General features: G+C 56.8%; 1 protein-coding gene across 1 annotated transcript in view; it reads left to right on the forward strand.

The window, feature by feature from the left end:
* The first annotated feature begins 2,676 nt into the window (after positions 1-2,676).
* The window catches only part of LOC142488410 (uncharacterized), a 31,344-nt gene continuing 12,100 nt past the window's right edge, over positions 2,677-21,920 (forward strand). Inside the window, exon 1 of the mRNA XM_075588906.1 lies at positions 2,677-3,577. Within this exon, the coding sequence (XP_075445021.1) occupies positions 3,559-3,577 (19 nt within the window). The 5' untranslated portion in view covers positions 2,677-3,558. The remainder of the gene's footprint in view (positions 3,578-21,920) is intronic.

Consider the following 21,920-nt stretch of genomic DNA (forward strand, 5'->3'; position numbering starts at 1 on the left):
TCCCTCCTCCACTGAGAGGAAGCTATATCTGAGAAACCCATGAGAAACTCAGGTTTGCCCCATAAAGGGCTCATAATGGATTTTTGTGAGGTTAGGTTGTATTTCAGACGGAGCTCCGACCAGAACCAAATAGAGTGGGAAATCGTGGGCAGGATAGCTTTGGATTGAGAGCGGGCTATCAAAGGTAGCCATATTATCTTATTTAATTCTATTGGGTGAAACAGCTCTGCTTCAAGATCACCCATCTCCTAAAACCCTGAGGGAAATGCCAGAGGGTCATCTGTGCTTAATGGGCTGCTCTATAGTATGATAGGAGGCATGGGAGTGCTAGGCCACCTGCCTGAGTGGCCGGATATGTTTATTAATCCGGGGCCTCTTCTTATTGCATATACATTTGATAATGTGGGATTGGAGATAATTTAATTCCTTCAATCTTAGGGGGATAGGCAAGGTTTGGAAGAGAGATGGCAAACTCAGGAGCAAATTCATTTTTATTGAATGGATTCTACCTATCTACAATATCCCATATACATTCCACCTGCTGAGATCCCTTTTTGATAACTTTGGGGTAGTTTGCTGCATATAGGGTTTGGTAATCATTTGTGATGGACACCCCTAGATATTTGATTGATTGTGGTTTCAACTTGAAGTTCACTTGAAGTCAAAATGTATGGAAAGTAGGTTCACCACATCCTTTTTAAGGTTTATATTTATGGCTTCTGATTTGGAGTTGTTGATTTTGAAACCTGATCTGCTATGGAAAACTGGTTAATATATTGAATAGGTTTGGAAGTGAGGTCCGTGACTTCGAGGATATCATCCGCAAATATGGCAAGTTTGTGGGACTGGTCTCCAATCTGAATGCCAGAGACATCTGGGTTGTTCCTAATATTTGCTGCCAGAGGCTCTATAAAGAGGGTGAAAATCAACGGAGATAGTGGGCATCCTTGTCTAGTGCCATTCTAATATCAAGCCTGTCTGATGAGATACCTTGGCAAATTACTTTGGCCATTGGGCCTTTGTAAAGAGACAGGGCTGCTTTCAGAAAGCCCCCTCTGAACCCAAAGGCCATCATGGTAGATATTATATAGGGTCAGTCTAACTATCAAAGGCCTTCTCAGCGTCAAGTCCCAACAGCAGTGAGGGGATGTTATTTTTCTTTGCTATGGCCACCATATTAATCACTCTTCAGTATTGTCTGCGGCCTATCTTTTCTGGATAAAACCCACATGTTCTGGAGTAATCAGAGAGGGGAGAATCATGTTTAGTCTATTAGCCAGTATCTTAGAGAGAATCTTTATATCTACATTTATTAGACTAGTACAACAGAAGGGGTCCTTCCCTTCCTTATGGATTAAAGGAATCCACCTCCCATCTCGTCCAGCCACATTCCTCCCCCACCAAAGCAGAGATTCCATAAAGAGTGTGAGGTCCTGTTCTTGGGGTGCTTTATTCATTGTGGGATGGAAGGAGGTACCTGAGACAGTGGAGGTCGGCCATAAATTCCTCGAAGGGAGGGATGCTAAGCCCTGTCACATACAAGTTTGACGTAATCCTTCTGTGATTATTCTGGACTCGGGCAGGTCTATTTGTGGTGAAATGAGGGGAATTGCCCAAAGAGCAGTCCGTGTAGCAATTGAAAGGTAGGTTCGTGCCGGAGCGCGAACGGAAGATCAGTGCCCCAGATCCGGCTATGGTCACCGGGCCTAGCCAGGATACACTGACTTGAGGCTGTTATTTTTCTGCGACATCTCTCTGGGCTGGAATTTTAAGGCATTGTCACCGGAAGAAAGCCGGGCCCTCGTCCAGGTCTCTCGTAGCGGTGGTATTGCCTTCTTTGACCACCACTAACCTGAATGGGAAGAGCCAGAGGTATTTTACTCTCGCTGCCCTTAGCCTAGTCAGGATCGGCAGGCAGCTTCTCCGCCTAGCCAGTGTCGATGGTGATTGAACTTGGGAGACCATTAGAGGGATATTTTCAAAAGCCAGATCGGAGGACCCCTCGTCGCGCGTGTGAAGGTCTCCTTGGTTTTGAAGTAGTGGAATCGGAGGATGATATCTCTTTGAGGTTCCGAGGCCAGTGGGCACGGTCATAGAGCCCTGTGACAGTAGTCTAGTTGTAAAGCCTCCTCAGTTTGGTCAGGTAGGACTTGGTTTAACCATTTGGAAACAAACTCTTCTGAATCCATAATTGACTTGGGGATGCCTCTGATTCTGATATTGTTTCTCCTTTCCCGGTTCTCGGAATCCTCCTGTTTCTCCAAGATCTCACAGACCTGTTTTTGGAGTACTTCCGGTTTTTCCTTTCTTTTGGGCTTTAATGGGCTCATCCAGTTTATGGTCCACTGCATCGGTTCTCTGGCCTAGGGCAGCGATATCCTGTTTAAATTCCAGGAAGGCCCTCTGAAGTTCTGTTTGTAACAGAATTGCCATAGAGATACCTCGGGTCCTGCTTCCTAGCCATTAAATTAAGTTCCTGTTTGAGGATGGACCGTATGGGTTTAAAAAAAAATGTTTTTGGTGCCCCTGTTGTCTCCGAATCCTTTGCGGTTAATAATCTTAAGTTTGAAAGCTCATACTAAATGCTGTATATTTGTCCAATAAAATTGATCATTCCAATTCTGTTTTCTCTTTCATACAGGCACAGCTGTCATCCAACAAATATAGATCAAGTAAACTCTGGTCAGCACCTCCAGAGGAGCACTGCCCACTGCCAGCACTTCCAGAGCAGCACTGCCCGCTGCCAGCACCTCCAGAGCAGCACTGCCCACTGCCAACACCTCCAGAACAGCACTGCCCACTGCCATCACCTCCAGAGCAGCACTTCCCACTGCCAGCACCTCCAGAGCAGCACTGCCCACTGCCATCACCTCCAGAGCAGCACTGCCCACTGCCATCACCTCCAGAGCAGCACTGCCCACTGCCATCACCTCCAGAGCAGCACTGCCCACTGCCATCACCTCCAGAGCAGCACTGCCCACTGCCATCACCTCCAGAGCAGCACGGCCCACTGCCAGCACCTCCAGAGCAGCACTGCCCACTACCAGCACCTCCATAGCAGCACTGTCCACTAACAGCACCCCCAGAGCAACACTGCCCACTGCCAGCCCCTCCAGATCAGCACTGCCAGTACCTCTAGAGCAGCACTACCCGCTGCCAGCACCTCCAGTGCAGCACTGCCCACTGCCAGCACCTCCAGAGCAGCACTGCCCACTGCCATCACCTCCAGAGCAGCACTGCCCACTGCCATCACCTCCAGAGCAGCACTGCCCACTGCCATCACCTCCAGAGCAGCACTGCCCACTGCCATCACCTCCAGAGCAACACTGCCCACTGCCAGCACCTCCAGAGCAGCACTGCCCACTGCCAGCACCTCTAGCACAGCACGGCCCACTTCCAGCAACTCCAGAGCAGCACTGCCCACTGCCAACACCTCCAGAGCAGCACTGCCCACTACGAGCACCTCCAGAGCAGCACGGCCCACTGCCAGCACCTCCAGAGCAGCACGGCCCACTGCCAGCACCTCCAGAGCAGCACGGCCCACTGCCCACTGCCAGCATGGATCCACGCTTGTTAAGTAAGTACTGTAGAGGAGATATGTTGGTGTCTTTGAAATCTGCAAGGAGGGCATATCTCATTATTTTGCAGTTATGAAACCCAAACTAATCTTGTTTTCTTATAGAACCATCAGCAGGTAAGAAGATAATATAAAAAGAAGAAAAACAGCGCACAACTCTCATGGTGTAGTAAATAAAATATATTGTGCTATAATGCAGCAGGTGAGTTATGCACGTACATCAGTTATATTCATACAGGCATGACATGTTTGGTACATGTTACCACAGTGGCAATGCAGCTAGTCCCCGCACCGAGCGATGGTTCCTAAATACTGCGACCGGTTTGATGGTAATCAGCGTCCTCTGAGTGGGCTGTTTGTTCTTTAATCCTGGTGTCAGTCCGCGCTCGAACGGCTCCTCTCGTGGCTCGAACAGAATGTAGAGATCCTTCCACACTGACGGCCAAAGCCAATTACACTCACTGGGTCTACACGATGGCTAATGAGATCACCGGTCGCGCCACTAGATTGCGACTACCTGGTGAACGATCAGAAGTTCTGAATGCCACAGACATACACAGCAGTAACAGTGTGTCTGGAGTCCCAACATAACAGAGCTTGCACTCAATTCCTACGCGTTTCGTAGATAGAATCTACTTCTTCAGGGAATCCTGATTCTTAATTTGAGTGCAACTTGTACTGTGGATTCCTGCGATTGGTTGAGCAAGGGGGGTGTGCTCGACCAACCACAAGGACGACCCACAGCTGAACTAATCTTAGAACACAATCGTTAAAAACTCATACATTTTAATACAATGAATAAAATATTAAAAATGTATCCCTAGTGATTCTAAAAATGTAATGGAACAATATTCAACTTCTACAATAATGATTGCAAGTGCTGCATTATAGCACCATATATTTTATTTACTACACCATGAGAGTTGTGCGCTATGTTTCTCCCTTTAGTAGCACTTCTAAACATTGACAGATGGGGATGGACTCCCCCGGGGGCTTCTAAAACTCCTCTGTATGATGTGATCAAATGTGTACAGTATATGATGAATAATCAATAAGAATAGAACGGATAATGTAATATTCCATATGCAGCTGTACCGTGGCACCATGTACGTGGTGTATCCAAACAGGTGACAGAGTAAAATAGGGGATGGAGGAGGGGGGAACAGGGGAAAGAGATAAATGCTAATGTGAAGCACCCCCTGAAACACCCGCAATCCCTTACCCTCCTCCTATGTGATCCTCCTGCAACTGCACAATGTCCTTTCACACTCTAGCCACTTCCCAGCAATAGTAAATAAAGGGAATGAAGTCACTGGTATTGATGATTATCTTGTTTTTCTTAGTTAAATCCATTCCTGGGGGCGTGCGTCACTCCCACGATGTGTAGAGAATATGAAAAAAATAGGAGTAAGCACTGCAAAAAAAATCCGGACTGGAGGCGGGTTAAAATGCAATCAGATTTGTTCAGGCATGATGCCTAAAGATATACACCAAACAGCACGCTCCTCTGACGCGTTTCGTGCCGAAGGCACTTTGTCAAAGAGCACTTCTAAACAACAGCAGACTCTCAGGTGTTACAACACAGGTTTTATTGATTTAATAGCACCTATGTGTGTTCAAGACACTGTTATATACGCTTGTATACTTATATACAATATTCACGCATTAGTTTTTGTGTCACTACACTGCAAACACTGCATCTCTATCAAGTTCATTAGTTCATATTTTTAATCTTCAGTCATATACTCTTTTGACCCATAGATTGTTTCATTATGGTATTTTTTTGAGGGGTTGTTTGGGTCATTTGTGCATTGCATGAATTGTTATATATTTTCTATGGAGTTAAAGCTAAGTTCAGTCTTTTTTTTATTTTAATTTTTTTATTTATTTTTTTACTTCAATAGTTTCATGTGGGCAATCTCTAATTACCTAAAGAACTGTATAGCTGCAGGTCAATTAGTTCTCCATGTATTGATCGGCGAAATTTGGTGACATAATTAGTGAAGGCATCTGTTTATATTCTGCTTCAGTCCGTCAGTGGAAGCTCATGAATATGCATGAGCACTCCTGCACTGACATGTGCAAGAGGGAGGGCAGTGCTGACAAAGGGGTGTGCCAGGGCTTGTGACAGGACATGAATGGGCAGTGCCTTAGTAAATGGTTGTTAAAATAGAATACAAGAAAATTGGTCTTTCAAAGTTGTTTTTTTTAAAAACAGAAAATGCTAAAAGAATTTTTTCTTACTACAGAACTGATTTATTAAAAAAAACCACACATGCAGGATATTGACTGAACTGCAGCGTTAAGGTATAATTATGGATGATGGATTATGGATGAAATATTTTTCTCCAGGCCCCATTAAATATTTGGACATTTTGTTCTACGGATCATCATGGAACTAGTAAATATATACAATTTATGCTAATCAGTTTTTGAATACATATTTCTCTGAAATTATCTAGGTTTCATGTATTAAAATTTAGATTATGAATCATTGAGGAATTACTTTTATACTATATATAGAATTTCCCATGTGTATGTTTTTTCGTTTGGTTAGGTTATGTCTGTTCCGGGAAATTAGTGTGTACATACTGTATATATGGATTTGTTTATATTAAAAACAAAATTGTGTACATTTTATATTTGCTTAGTATTATAAATTAATGGCTTGTGTGATATGTACACACTTTCATCAATTTCAGAATAATCATATCGATATACTCACATTAATATTATTAATAACATAAATATCTTCTTTATATGTCATCTTCCTATTGTGAATGTAAAGCTCCAAGTAAGTACAGAAGACAATCGAACCCCCTACAGCAGGCCTGCACAACATGCGGCCCGCGGCCTGGCCTCTCTGTGCGGCCCGCGGCCTGGCCTCTCTGTGCGGCCCGCGGCCTGGCCTCTCTGTGCGGCCCGCGGCCTGGCCTCTCTGTGCGGCCCGCGGCCTGGCCTCTCTGTGCGGCCCGCGGCCTGGCCTCTCTGTGCGGCCCGCGGCCTGGCCTCTCTGTGCGGCCCGCGGCCTGGCCTCTCTGTGCGGCCCGCGGCCTGGCCTCTCTGTGCGGCCCGCGGCCTGGCCTCTCTGTGCGGCCCGCGGCCTGGCCTCTCTGTGCGGCCCGCGGCCTGGCCTCTCTGTGCGGCCCGCGGCCTGGCCTCTCTGTGCGGCCCGCGGCCTGGCCTCTCTGTGCGGCCCGCGGCCTGGCCTCCTGTGCGGCCCGCGGCCTGGCCTCTCTGTGCGGCCCGCGGCCTGGCCTCTCTGTGCGGCCCGCGGCCTGGCCTCTCTGTGCGGCCCGCGGCCTGGCCTCTCTGTGCGGCCCGCGGCCTGGCCTCCTGTGCGGCCCGCGGCCTGGCCTCTCTGTGCGGCCCGTGGCCTGGCCTCTCTGTGCGGCCCGTGGCCTGGCCTCTCTGTGCGGCCCGTGGCCTGGCCTCTCTGTGCGGCCCGCGGCCTGGCCTCTCTGTGCGGCCCGCGGCCTGGCCTCTCTGTGCGGCCCGCGGCCTGGCCTCCTGTGCGGCCCGCGGCCTGGCCTCTCTGTGCGGCCCGCGGCCTGGCCTCCTGTGCGGCCCGCGGCCTGGCCTCCTGTGCGGCCCGCGGCCTGGCCTCTCTGTGCGGCCCGCGGCCTGGCCTCTCTGTGCGGCCCGCGGCCTGGCCTCTCTGTGCGGCCCGCGGCCTGGCCTCTCTGTGCGGCCCGCGGCCTGGCCTCCTGTGGGGCCCGCGGCCTGGCCTCTCTGTGCGGCCCGCGGCCTGGCCTCTCTGTGCGGGCCGCGGCCTGGCCTCCTGTGCGGCCCGCGGCCTGGCCTCTCTGTGCGGCCCGCGGCCTGGCCTCCTGTGCGGCCCGCGGCCTGGCCTCTCTGTGCGGCCCGCGGCCTGGCCTCTTTGTGCGGCCCGCGGCCTGGAATCTCTGTGCGGCCCGCGGCCTGGCCTCTCTGTGCGGCCCGCGGCCTGGCCTCTCTGTGCGGCCCGCGGCCTGGCCTCTCTGTGCGGCCCGCGGCCTGGCCTCCTGTGCGGCCCGCGATGACTCTGGCCGGGCGCCAGTTAATTAGGTAAATTTAAAAAAAAAAAAATGGTAGCAATTCCCCGCGGTCCCGGGCAGGAGGGAAATGCGTCCGGCGGCAAGCTGCACCCACCCAGTCATGGTAAGTCACTGTCACCCACTCACTGTCAAGCACCCAGTCACTGTCACCCACCCAGTCACTGTCAAGTCACTGTCACCCATCCAGTCACTGTCACCCAGTCACCCAGTCACTGTCACCCACCCACTGTCACCCTGTCACCCAGTCACTGTCACCCAGTCACACTCTCCCACCCAGTCACACTCTCCCACCCAGTCACTGTCACCCACCCAGTCACTGTCACCCAGTCACTGTCACCCACCCAGTCACTGTCACCCACCCAGTCACCGTCAACCACCCACCCACCCACCCAGTCCCTGTTACCCAGTCACTGTCACCTTGTCACCCAGTCACACTCTCCCACCCAGTCACTGTCACCCACCCACCCAGTCACTGTCACCCAGTCACTGTCACCCAGTCACTGTCACCCTGTCACCCAGTCACTGTCACCCTGTCACCCAGTCCCTGTCACCCACCCACTGTCACCCTCTCACCCAGTCACTGTCACCCACCCAGTCACTGTCACCCTGTCATGCAGTCACTGTCACCCAGTCACTGTCACCCTGTCACCCAGTCACTGTCACCCAGTCACTGTCACCCAGTCACTGTCACCCTGTCACCCAGTCACTGTCACCCTGTCATCCACCCAGTCACTGTCATCCACCCAGTCACTGTCATCCACCCAGTCACTGTCACCCAGTCACTGTCATCCACCCAGTCACTGTCATCCACCCAGTCACTGTCACCCAGTCACTGTCACTGTCACCATGTCACCCAGTCACTGTCACCCAGTTACCCTGTCATCCAGTCACTGTCACCCAGTCACTGTCACCCTTTCACCCACCCAGTCACTGTCATCCACCCAGTCACTGTCACCCAGTCACTGCCACCCAGTCACTGTCACCCAGTCACTGTCACCCACCCAGTCACTGTCACCCAGTCACTTTATATATTAATGGCTTGTGTGATATGTACACACTTTCATCAATTTCAGAATAATCATATCGATATACTCACATTAATATTATTAATAACATAAATATCTTCTTTATATGTCATCTTCCTATTGTGAATGTAAAGCTCCAAGTAAGTACAGAAGACAATCGAACCCCCTACAGCAGGCCTGCACAACATGCGGCCCGCGGCCTGGCCTCTCTGTGCGGCCCGCGGCCTGGCCTCTCTGTGCGGCCCGCGGCCTGGCCTCTCTGTGCGGCCCGCGGCCTGGCCTCTCTGTGCGGCCCGCGGCCTGGCCTCTCTGTGCGGCCCGCGGCCTGGCCTCTCTGTGCGGCCCGCGGCCTGGCCTCTCTGTGCGGCCCGCGGCCTGGCCTCCTGTGCGGCCCGCGGCCTGGCCTCTCTGTGCGGCCCGCGGCCTGGCCTCTCTGTGCGGCCCGCGGCCTGGCCTCTCTGTGCGGCCCGCGGCCTGGCCTCTCTGTGCGGCCCGCGGCCTGGCCTCTCTGTGCGGCCCGCGGCCTGGCCTCTCTGTGCGGCCCGCGGCCTGGCCTCTCTGTGCGGCCCGCGGCCTGGCCTCCTGTGCGGCCCGCGGCCTGGCCTCTCTGTGCGGCCCGCGGCCTGGCCTCCTGTGCGGCCCGCGGCCTGGCCTCTCTGTGCGGCCCGCGGCCTGGCCTCTCTGTGCGGCCCGCGGCCTGGCCTCTCTGTGCGGCCCGCGGCCTGGCCTCTCTGTGCGGCCCGCGGCCTGGCCTCCTGTGCGGCCCGCGGCCTGGCCTCTCTGTGCGGCCCGCGGCCTGGCCTCCTGTGCGGCCCGCGGCCTGGCCTCCTGTGCGGCCCGCGGCCTGGCCTCTCTGTGCGGCCCGCGGCCTGGCCTCTCTGTGCGGCCCGCGGCCTGGCCTCTCTGTGCGGCCCGCGGCCTGGCCTCTCTGTGCGGCCCGCGGCCTGGCCTCTCTGTGCGGCCCGCGGCCTGGCCTCCTGTGGGGCCCGCGGCCTGGCCTCTCTGTGCGGCCCGCGGCCTGGCCTCTCTGTGCGGGCCGCGGCCTGGCCTCCTGTGCGGCCCGCGGCCTGGCCTCTCTGTGCGGCCCGCGGCCTGGCCTCTTTGTGCGGCCCGCGGCCTGGAATCTCTGTGCGGCCCGCGGCCTGGCCTCTCTGTGCGGCCCGCGGCCTGGCCTCTCTGTGCGGCCCGCGGCCTGGCCTCTCTGTGCGGCCCGCGGCCTGGCCTCTCTGTGCGGCCCGCGGCCTGGCCTCTCTGTGCGGCCCGCGGCCTGGCCTCCTGTGCGGCCCGCGGCCTGGCCTCCTGTGCGGCCCGCGGCCTGGCCTCTCTGTGCGGCCCGCGGCCTGGCCTCCTGTGCGGCCCGCGATGACTCTGGCCGGGCGCCAGTTAATTAGGTAAATTTAAAAAAAAAAAAATGGTAGCAATTCCCCGCGGTCCCGGGCAGGAGGGAAATGCGTCCGGCGGCAAGCTGCACCCACCCAGTCATGGTAAGTCACTGTCACCCACTCACTGTCAAGCACCCAGTCACTGTCACCCACCCAGTCACTGTCAAGTCACTGTCACCCATCCAGTCACTGTCACCCAGTCACCCAGTCACTGTCACCCACCCACTGTCACCCTGTCACCCAGTCACTGTCACCCAGTCACACTCTCCCACCCAGTCACACTCTCCCACCCAGTCACTGTCACCCACCCAGTCACTGTCACCCAGTCACTGTCACCCACCCAGTCACTGTCACCCACCCAGTCACCGTCAACCACCCACCCACCCACCCAGTCCCTGTTACCCAGTCACTGTCACCTTGTCACCCAGTCACACTCTCCCACCCAGTCACTGTCACCCACCCACCCAGTCACTGTCACCCAGTCACTGTCACCCAGTCACTGTCACCCTGTCACCCAGTCACTGTCACCCTGTCACCCAGTCCCTGTCACCCACCCACTGTCACCCTCTCACCCAGTCACTGTCACCCACCCAGTCACTGTCACCCTGTCATGCAGTCACTGTCACCCAGTCACTGTCACCCTGTCACCCAGTCACTGTCACCCAGTCACTGTCACCCAGTCACTGTCACCCTGTCACCCAGTCACTGTCACCCTGTCATCCACCCAGTCACTGTCATCCACCCAGTCACTGTCATCCACCCAGTCACTGTCACCCAGTCACTGTCATCCACCCAGTCACTGTCATCCACCCAGTCACTGTCACCCAGTCACTGTCACTGTCACCATGTCACCCAGTCACTGTCACCCAGTTACCCTGTCATCCAGTCACTGTCACCCAGTCACTGTCACCCTTTCACCCACCCAGTCACTGTCATCCACCCAGTCACTGTCACCCAGTCACTGCCACCCAGTCACTGTCACCCAGTCACTGTCACCCACCCAGTCACTGTCACCCAGTCACTTTATATATTAATGGCTTGTGTGATATGTACACACTTTCATCAATTTCAGAATAATCATATCGATATACTCACATTAATATTATTAATAACATAAATATCTTCTTTATATGTCATCTTCCTATTGTGAATGTAAAGCTCCAAGTAAGTACAGAAGACAATCGAACCCCCTACAGCAGGCCTGCACAACATGCGGCCCGCGGCCTGGCCTCTCTGTGCGGCCCGCGGCCTGGCCTCTCTGTGCGGCCCGCGGCCTGGCCTCTCTGTGCGGCCCGCGGCCTGGCCTCTCTGTGCGGCCCGCGGCCTGGCCTCTCTGTGCGGCCCGCGGCCTGGCCTCTCTGTGCGGCCCGCGGCCTGGCCTCTCTGTGCGGCCCGCGGCCTGGCCTCCTGTGCGGCCCGCGGCCTGGCCTCTCTGTGCGGCCCGCGGCCTGGCCTCCTGTGCGGCCCGCGGCCTGGCCTCTCTGTGCGGCCCGCGGCCTGGCCTCTCTGTGCGGCCCGCGGCCTGGCCTCTCTGTGCGGCCCGCGGCCTGGCCTCTCTGTGCGGCCCGCGGCCTGGCCTCTCTGTGCGGCCCGCGGCCTGGCCTCTCTGTGCGGCCCGCGGCCTGGCCTCCTGTGCGGCCCGCGGCCTGGCCTCTCTGTGCGGCCCGCGGCCTGGCCTCCTGTGCGGCCCGCGGCCTGGCCTCTCTGTGCGGCCCGCGGCCTGGCCTCTCTGTGCGGCCCGCGGCCTGGCCTCTCTGTGCGGCCCGCGGCCTGGCCTCTCTGTGCGGCCCGCGGCCTGGCCTCCTGTGCGGCCCGCGGCCTGGCCTCTCTGTGCGGCCCGCGGCCTGGCCTCCTGTGCGGCCCGCGGCCTGGCCTCCTGTGCGGCCCGCGGCCTGGCCTCTCTGTGCGGCCCGCGGCCTGGCCTCTCTGTGCGGCCCGCGGCCTGGCCTCTCTGTGCGGCCCGCGGCCTGGCCTCTCTGTGCGGCCCGCGGCCTGGCCTCTCTGTGCGGCCCGCGGCCTGGCCTCCTGTGGGGCCCGCGGCCTGGCCTCTCTGTGCGGCCCGCGGCCTGGCCTCTCTGTGCGGGCCGCGGCCTGGCCTCCTGTGCGGCCCGCGGCCTGGCCTCTCTGTGCGGCCCGCGGCCTGGCCTCTTTGTGCGGCCCGCGGCCTGGAATCTCTGTGCGGCCCGCGGCCTGGCCTCTCTGTGCGGCCCGCGGCCTGGCCTCTCTGTGCGGCCCGCGGCCTGGCCTCTCTGTGCGGCCCGCGGCCTGGCCTCTCTGTGCGGCCCGCGGCCTGGCCTCTCTGTGCGGCCCGCGGCCTGGCCTCCTGTGCGGCCCGCGGCCTGGCCTCCTGTGCGGCCCGCGGCCTGGCCTCTCTGTGCGGCCCGCGGCCTGGCCTCCTGTGCGGCCCGCGATGACTCTGGCCGGGCGCCAGTTAATTAGGTAAATTTAAAAAAAAAAAAATGGTAGCAATTCCCCGCGGTCCCGGGCAGGAGGGAAATGCGTCCGGCGGCAAGCTGCACCCACCCAGTCATGGTAAGTCACTGTCACCCACTCACTGTCAAGCACCCAGTCACTGTCACCCACCCAGTCACTGTCAAGTCACTGTCACCCACCCAGTCACTGTCACCCACCCATCCAGTCACTGTCACCCAGTCACCCAGTCACTGTCACCCACCCACTGTCACCCTGTCACCCAGTCACTGTCACCCAGTCACACTCTCCCACCCAGTCACACTCTCCCACCCAGTCACTGTCACCCACCCAGTCACTGTCACCCAGTCACTGTCACCCACCCAGTCACTGTCACCCACCCAGTCACCGTCAACCACCCACCCACCCACCCAGTCCCTGTTACCCAGTCACTGTCACCTTGTCACCCAGTCACACTCTCCCACCCAGTCACTGTCACCCACCCACCCAGTCACTGTCACCCAGTCACTGTCACCCAGTCACTGTCACCCTGTCACCCAGTCACTGTCACCCTGTCACCCAGTCCCTGTCACCCACCCACTGTCACCCTCTCACCCAGTCACTGTCACCCACCCAGTCACTGTCACCCTGTCATGCAGTCACTGTCACCCAGTCACTGTCACCCTGTCACCCAGTCCCTGTCACCCACCCACTGTCACCCTCTCACCCAGTCACTGTCACCCACCCAGTCACTGTCACCCTGTCATGCAGTCACTGTCACCCAGTCACTGTCACCCTGTCACCCAGTCACTGTCACCCAGTCACTGTCACCCAGTCACTGTCACCCTGTCACCCAGTCACTGTCACCCTGTCATCCACCCAGTCACTGTCATCCACCCAGTCACTGTCATCCACCCAGTCACTGTCACCCAGTCACTGTCATCCACCCAGTCACTGTCATCCACCCAGTCACTGTCACCCAGTCACTGTCACTGTCACCATGTCACCCAGTCACTGTCACCCACCCAGTCACTGTCAAGTCACTGTCAAGCACCCAGTCACTGTCACCCACCCAGTCACTGTCAAGTCACTGTCACCCACCCAGTCACTGTCACCCACCCATCCAGTCACTGTCACCCAGTCACCCAGTCACTGTCACCCACCCACTGTCACCCTGTCACCCAGTCACTGTCACCCAGTCACACTCTCCCACCCAGTCACACTCTCCCACCCAGTCACTGTCACCCACCCAGTCACTGTCACCCAGTCACTGTCACCCACCCAGTCACTGTCACCCACCCAGTCACCGTCAACCACCCACCCACCCACCCAGTCCCTGTTACCCAGTCACTGTCACCTTGTCACCCAGTCACACTCTCCCACCCAGTCACTGTCACCCACCCACCCAGTCACTGTCACCCAGTCACTGTCACCCAGTCACTGTCACCCTGTCACCCAGTCACTGTCACCCTGTCACCCAGTCACTGTCACCCTGTCACCCAGTCACTGTCACCCACCCACTGTCACCCTCTCACCCAGTCACTGTCACCCACCCAGTCACTGTCACCCTGTCATGCAGTCACTGTCACCCAGTCACTGTCACCCTGTCACCCAGTCACTGTCACCCAGTCACTGTCACCCAGTCACTGTCACCCTGTCACCCAGTCACTGTCACCCTGTCATCCACCCAGTCACTGTCATCCACCCAGTCACTGTCATCCACCCAGTCACTGTCATCCACCCAGTCACTGTCACCCAGTCACTGTCACTGTCACCATGTCACCCAGTCACTGTCACCCAGTCACCCTGTCATCCAGTCACTGTCACCCAGTCACTGTCACCCTTTCACCCACCCAGTCACTGTCATCCACCCAGTCACTGTCACCCAGTCACTGCCACCCAGTCACTGTCACCCAGTCACTGTCACCCACCCAGTCACTGTCACCCAGTCACTGTCACCCAGTCACTGTCACCCACCCAGTCACTGTCACCCAGTCACTGTCTCCCAGTCACTGTCACCGTCACCCAGTCACCCAGTCACCCAGAGTCACCTAGTCCCTGTCACCCTGTCACCGTCACCCAGTCACTGTCACCCTGTCACCCAGTCACTGTCACCCAGTCACTGTCACCCAGTCACTGTCACCCTGTCACCCAGTCACTGTCACCCAGTCACTGTCACCCAGTCACTGTCACCCTGTCACCCAGTCACTGTCACTGTCACCCAGTCACTGTCACCCAGTCACTGTCACCCAGTCACTGTCACCCTGTCACCCAGTCACTGTCACCCTGTCACCCTGTCACCCTGTCACCCAGTCACTGTCACCCTACCCTGTCACCCAGTCACTATCACTCTACCCTGTCACCCAGTCACTGTCACCCTACCCTGTCACCCAGTCACTGTCATCCTGTCACCCAGTCACTGTCACCCAGTCACTGTCACCCAGTCACTGTCACCCACCCAGTCACTGTCACCCACCCAGTCACTGTCACCCTACCCTGTCACCCAGTCACTATCACCCTACCCTGTCACCCAGTCACTGTCACCCTACCCTGTCACCCAGTCACTGTCACCCTGTCACCCAGTCACTGTCAACCAGTCACTGTCACCCAGTCACTGTCACCCACCCAGTCAGTGTCACCCACCCAGTCACTGTCACCCACCCAGTTACTGTCACCCACCCAGTCACTGTCATCCTGTCACCCTGTCACTGTCATCCTGCCACCCTGTCACTGTCATCCTGTCACCCTGTCACTGTCACCCAGTCACTGTCACCCAGTCACTCTCTCACACCTAGTCATTGTCACCCACCTAGTCACTGTCACCCACCCAGTCACTGTCACCCACCCACCCAGTCACTGTCTCAGACCCACCCACCGCCATTCACCCACCCACCGCCATTCACCCACCCACCGCCCCACCCAGGCAGGCAGTCACCTGTCTTTTGTTGAAAATATAAAAAATAAACAGGCTGCATTGTAATGGTTTTTTCTGTATCACAATAAGAAAACAGTTAAGTAAAAGTTGCGCGCTAAAAGATCTTTTTTCGTAGTAGGTGCGCTATGGGTTCGGGGGGGGGGCCTGCTCCTTTCATTTGTCCCGGGCCCCATGATTTCTGTTATCGGCCCTGTGGGTGATGTGAGGTGCAGGGGGGGAGAGGGTGATGGGTGATGTGAGGTGCAGGGGGGAGGCTGATGGGTGATGGGAGGTGCAGGGGGGAGGGTGATGGGTGATGGGAGGTGCAGGGGGCTGATGGGAGGTGCAGGGGGCTGTCACCCAGTCACTGTCTCCCAGTCACTATCACCGTCACCCAGTCACCCAGTCACCCAGAGTCACCTAGTCCCTGTTACCATCACGCAGTCACTGTCACCCTGTCACCCAGTCACTGTCACCCAGTCACTGTCACCCAGTCACTGTCACACTGTCACCCAGTCACTGTCACACTGTCACCCAGTCACTGTCACACTGTCACCCAGTCACTGTCACCCAGTCACTGTCACCCTGTCACCCAGTCACTGTCACACTGTCACCCTGTCACTGTCACCCAGTCACTGTCACCCAGTCACTGTCACCCTGTCACTGTCACCCTGTCACCCAGTCACTGTCACCCTGTCATCCATCCAGTCACTGTCACCCTGTCAGCCAGTCACTGTCACCCTACCCTGTCACCCAGTCACTATCACCCTACCCTGTCACCCAGTCACTGTCACCCTACCCTGTCACCCAGTCACTGTCACCCTACCCTGTAACCCAGTCACTGTCACCCAGTCACTGTCACCCAGTCACCCAGTCACTGTCACTGTCATCCACCCAGTCACTGTCATCCACCCAGTCACTGTCACCCAGTCACTGTCACCCAGTCACTGTCACCATGTCACCCAGTCACTGTCACCCAGTCACACTGTCACCCAGTCACTGTCACCCAGTCACACTGTCACCCAGTCACTGTCACCCAGTCACTGTCACCCAGTCACTGTCACCCAGTCACTGTCACCCAGTCACTGTCACCCTGTCACCCAGTCACTGTCACCCTGTCACCCAGTCACTGTCACCCAGTCACTGTCACCCAGTCACCCAGTCACTGTCACCCAGTCACTGTCACCCTGTCACCCAGTCACTGTCACTGTCACCCAGTCACTGTCACCCAGTCACTGTCACCCAGTCACTATCACCCAGTCACTGTCACCCTGTCACCCAGTCACTGTCACCCTGTCACCCTGTCACCCAGTCACTGTCACCCTACCCTGTCACCCAGTCACTATCACCCTACCCTGTCACCCAGTCACTGTCACCCTACCCTGTCACCCAGTCACTGTCACCCTGTCACCCAGTCACTGTCACCCAGTCACTGTCACCCACCCAGTCACTGTCACCCACCCAGTCACTGTCACCCTGTCACCCAGTCACTGTCACCCTACCCTGTCACCCAGTCACTATCACCCTACCCTGTCACCCAGTCACTGTCACCCTACCCTGTCACCCAGTCACTGTCACCCTGTCACCCAGTCACTGTCACCCAGTCACTGTCACCCAGTCACTGTCACCCACCCAGTCACTGTCACCCACCCAGTCACTGTCACCCACCCAGTCACTGTCACCCACCCAGTCACTGTCATCCTGTCACCCTGTCACTGTCACCCAGTCACTGTCACCCAGTCACTGTCACCCAGTCACTGTCACTCAGTCACTGTCACCCAGTCACTGTCACCCAGTCACTCTCTCACACCTAGTCATTGTCACCCACCTAGTCACTGTCACCCACCCAGTCACTGTCACCCACCCACCCAGTCACTGTCTCAGACCCACCCACCGCCATTCACCCACCCACCGCCATTCACCCACCCACCGCCCCACCCAGGCAAGCAGTCACCTGTCTTTTGTTGAAAATATAAAAAATAAACAGGCTGCATTGTAATGGTTTTTTCTGTATCACAATAAGAAAACAGTTAAGTAAAAGTTGCGCGCTAAAAGATATTTTTTCGTAGTAGGTGCGCTATGGGTTCGGGGGGGGGGCTGCTCCTTTCATTTGTCCCGGGCCCCATGATTTCTGTTATCGGCCCTGTGGGTGATGTGAGGTGCAGGGGGGGAGAGGGTGATGGGTGATGTGAGGTGCAGGGGGGAGGGTGATGGGTGATGGGAGGTGCAGGGGGCTGTCACCCAGTCACTGTCTCCCAGTCACTATCACCGTCACCCAGTCACCCAGTCCCCCAGAGTCACCTAGTCCCTGTCACCGTCACCCAGTCACTGTCACCCAGTCACTGTCACCCAGTCACTGTCACCCAGTCACTGTCACCCTGTCACCCTGTCACCCTGTCACCCTGTCACCCAGTCACTGTCACCCAGTCACTGTCACCCTGTCACCCAGTCACTGTCACCCTGTCACCCAGTCACTGTCACCCTGTCACCCAGTCACTGTCAACCAGTCACTGTCACCCGGTCACTATCACCCTGTCACTGTCACCCTGTCACCCAGTCACTGTCACCCTGTCATCCACCCAGTCACTGTCACCCTGTCAGCCAGTCACTGTCACCCTACCCTGTCACCCAGTCACTATCACCCTACCCTGTCACCCAGTCACTGTCACCCTACCCTGTCACCCAGTCACTGTCACCCAACCCTGTAACCCAATCACTGTCACCCAGTCACTGTCACTCAGTCACCCAGTCACTGTCACTGTCATCCACCCAGTCACTGTCATCCACCCAGTCACTGTCACCCAGTCACTGTCACCCAGTCACTGTCACCATGTCACCCAGTCACTGTCACCCAGTCACACTGTCACCCAGTCACTGTCACCCAGTCACTGTCACCCAGTCACTGTCACCCAGTCACTGTCACCCACCCAGTCACTGTCACCCAGCCACTGTCACCCAGCCAGTCACTGTCACCCACCCAGTCACTGTCACCCAGTCACTGTCTCCCAGTCACTGTCACCATCACCCAGTCACCCAGAGTCACCTAGTCCCTGTCACCCAGTCACTGTCACCCTGTCACCCAGTCACTGTCACCCAGTCACTGTCACCCTGTCACCCAGTCACTGTCACCCTACCCTGTCACCCTACCCTGTCACCCAGTCACTGTCACCCTGTCACCCAGTCACTGTCACCCAGTCACTGTCACCCAGTCACTGTCACCCAGTCACTGTCACCCAGCCACTGTCACCCAGTCACTGTCACCCAGTCACTGTCACCCACCCAGTCACTGTCACCCACCCAGTCACTGTCACCCACCCAGTCACTGTCACCCACCCAGTCACTGTCACCCACCCAGTCACTGTCTCCCAGTCACTGTCATACTGTCACCCAGTCACTGTCACCCAGTCACTGTCACCCAGTCACTGTCACCCAGTCACTGTCACCCAGTCACTCTCTCCCACCTAGTCATTGTCACCCACCTAGTCACCCACCCAATCACTGTCACCCAGTCACTGTCACCCACCCACCCAGTCACTGTCTCAGACCCACCCACCGCCATTCACCCACCCACCGCCATTCACCCACCCACCGCCCCACCCAGGCAGGCAGTCACCTGTCTTTTGTTGAAAATATAAAAAATAAACAGGTTGCATTGTAATGTTTTTTTCTGTATCACAATAAAAAAACAGTTAAGTAAAAGTTGCGCGCTAAAAGATATTTTTTCGTAGTAGGTGCGCTATGGGTTCGGGGGGGGGCTGCTCCTTTCATTTGTCCCGGGCCCCATGATTTCTGTTATCGGCCCTGTGGGTGATGTGAGGTGCAGGGGGGGAGAGGGTGATGGGTGATGTGAGGTGCAGGGGGGAGGGTGATGGGTGATGGGAGGTGCAGGGGGCTGATGGGAGGTGCAGGGGGCTGTCACCCAGTCACTGTCTCCCAGTCACTATCACCATCACCCAGTCACCCAGTCACCCAGAGTCACCTAGTCCCTGTCACCCTGTCACCGTCACCCAGTCACTGTCACCCTGTCACCCAGTCACTGTCACCCAGTCACTGTCACCCTGTCACCCAGTCACTGTCACCATGTCACCCAGTCACTGTCACCCTGTCACCCAGTCACTGTCACTGTCACCCAGTCACTGTCACCCAGTCACTGTCACCCTGTCACTGTCACCCTGTCACTGTCACCCTGTCATCCACCCAGTCACTGTCACCCTGTCAGCCAGTCACTGTCACCCTACCCTGTCACCCAGTCACTATCACCCTACCCTGTCACCCAGTCACTGTCACCCTACCCTGTCACCCAGTCACTGTCACCCTACCCTGTAACCCAGTCACTGTCACCCAGTCACTGTCACCCAGTCACCCAGTCACTGTCACTGTCATCCACCCAGTCACTGTCATCCACCCAGTCACTGTCACCCAGTCACTGTCACCCAGTCACTGTCACCATGTCACCCAGTCACTGTCACCCAGTCACACTGTCACCCAGTCACTGTCACCCAGTCACTGTCACCCAGTCACTGTCACCCAGTCACTGTCACCCAGCCACTGTCACCCACCCAGTCACTGTCACCCAGTCACTGTCTCCCAGTCACTGTCACCATCACCCAGTCACCCAGAGTCACCTAGTCCCTGTCACCCAGTCACTGTCACCCTGTCACCCAGTCACTGTCACCCTGTCACACAGTCACTGTCACCCTACCCTGTCACCCTACCCTGTCACCCAGTCACTGTCACCCTGTCACCCAGTCACTGTCACCCAGTCACCCAGTCACTGTCACCCAGTCACTGTCACCCAGTCACTGTCACCCACCCAGTCACTGTCACCCACCCAGTCACTGTCACCCACCCAGTCACTGTCACCCACCAAGTCACTGTCTCCCAGTCACTGTCATACTGTCACCCAGTCACTGTCACCCAGTCACTGTCACCCAGTCACTCTCTCCCACCTAGTCATTGTCACCCACCTAGTCACTGTCACCCACCCAGTCACTGTCACCCACCCACCCAGTCACTGTCTCAGACCCACCCACCGCCATTCATCCACTCACCGCCATTCACCCACCCACCGCCATTCACCCACCCACCGCCATTCACCCACCCACCGCCCCACCCAGGCAAGCAGTCCCCTGTCTTTTGTTGAAAATATAAAAAATAAACAGGTTGCATTGTAATGGTTTTTTCTGTATCACAATAAGAAAACAGTTAAGTAAAAGTTGCGCGCTAAAAGATATTTTTTCGTAGTAGGTGCGCTATGGGTTCGGGAGGGGGGGGCCTGCTCCTTTCATTTGTCCCGGGCCCCATGATTTCTGTTATCGGCCCTGTGGGTGATGTGAGGTGCAGGGGGGGAGAGGGTGATGGGTGATGTGAGGTGCAGGGGGGAGGGTGATGGGTGATGGGAGGTGCAGGGGGCTGATGGGAGGTGCAGGGGGTGATTGGAGGTGCAGGGGGGCGTCATTGAAGGTGCAAGGGGGGTGATTTGAGGTGCAGGGGGGGTGATTTGAGGTGCAAGGGGGGTGATTTGAGGTGCATGGGGTGATTTGAGGTGTATGGGGGGTGATTTGAGGTGTATGGGGGTGTTTTGAGGTACAAGGGAGGGTGATTTGAGGTGCATGGGGGTGATTTGAGGTGCAAGGGGAGAGTGATTTGAGGTGCAAGGGGGGAGAGCGATGTGAGGTGCAGTGGGGGAGAAGTATGTGAGGTGCAGGGGGGTGTGATGTGTGTGCTGTACAGGGGGGTATTGTGTGTTTGATGTGGAGGGGGAGTATTATGTGTGTGGGTGAGGGGGAGAGATGGGGGTATGAGAGGTAGATGGGGAGTATCGCAAAGGTTGATAGTGAGGGATTCTGGGGGGATATGAGGATGATGATGAAGGGTGCTGGGGGAGATATGAGGATGATGATGATGATGATGAGGTGCTGGAGGAGAGATGATGGTGATGATGATGATTTTACCCGTGAGGCCCAATTTTTTTTCCTTGGAGCAGTTCGGCCCTTCTCACTTTACGAGTTGCGCAGGCCTGCTGTACTGTATGGGTTTTGGTGGGGGGGGGGGGTTTATTGAAATTTAGGACATGTTTTATTTTTTTTAAATACAAGATTGGTACCGCAGGCCAGCGGGGACACACGGGGACCTCAGGAGGACCCCATGACGCCCATGGGGACCACCAGATGACCCCCGGAAGCCCACGGGTACCACCTGTGGACCCATGGGGGACACCTGCGGGGAAGAACCGGCGAACCCACAGCTGTGGGGAGCCACAGGGACCACCTGAGGGCCCCCAGACCCTGTGGGAACCACCTGAGGGACCCCCGTGGGAACCTCCTGAGGGCCCCCAGACACCCGTGGGGATGATCTGGGGACCCCCAGACACCTGCGGCGACCACCTGGAGGCCCACGGAGCCTGGCAGGGACCATCTGAGGGCCCCCAGACACCTGTGGGCACCCCCCGCGGTGCACTGTGGGGCCTGCGGACACCCATGGGACCACTGTAGACCCCCGTCAGGCTTTGGTATTAATCCTGTGTGTAAAAAAAAATATTGATTTTATGTGGGGGCACAAGCAGTGCGTGGGTTG

Source organism: Ascaphus truei, chromosome 2, assembly GCF_040206685.1.
Source record: "Ascaphus truei isolate aAscTru1 chromosome 2, aAscTru1.hap1, whole genome shotgun sequence".
NCBI lineage: Eukaryota > Metazoa > Chordata > Amphibia > Anura > Ascaphidae > Ascaphus > Ascaphus truei.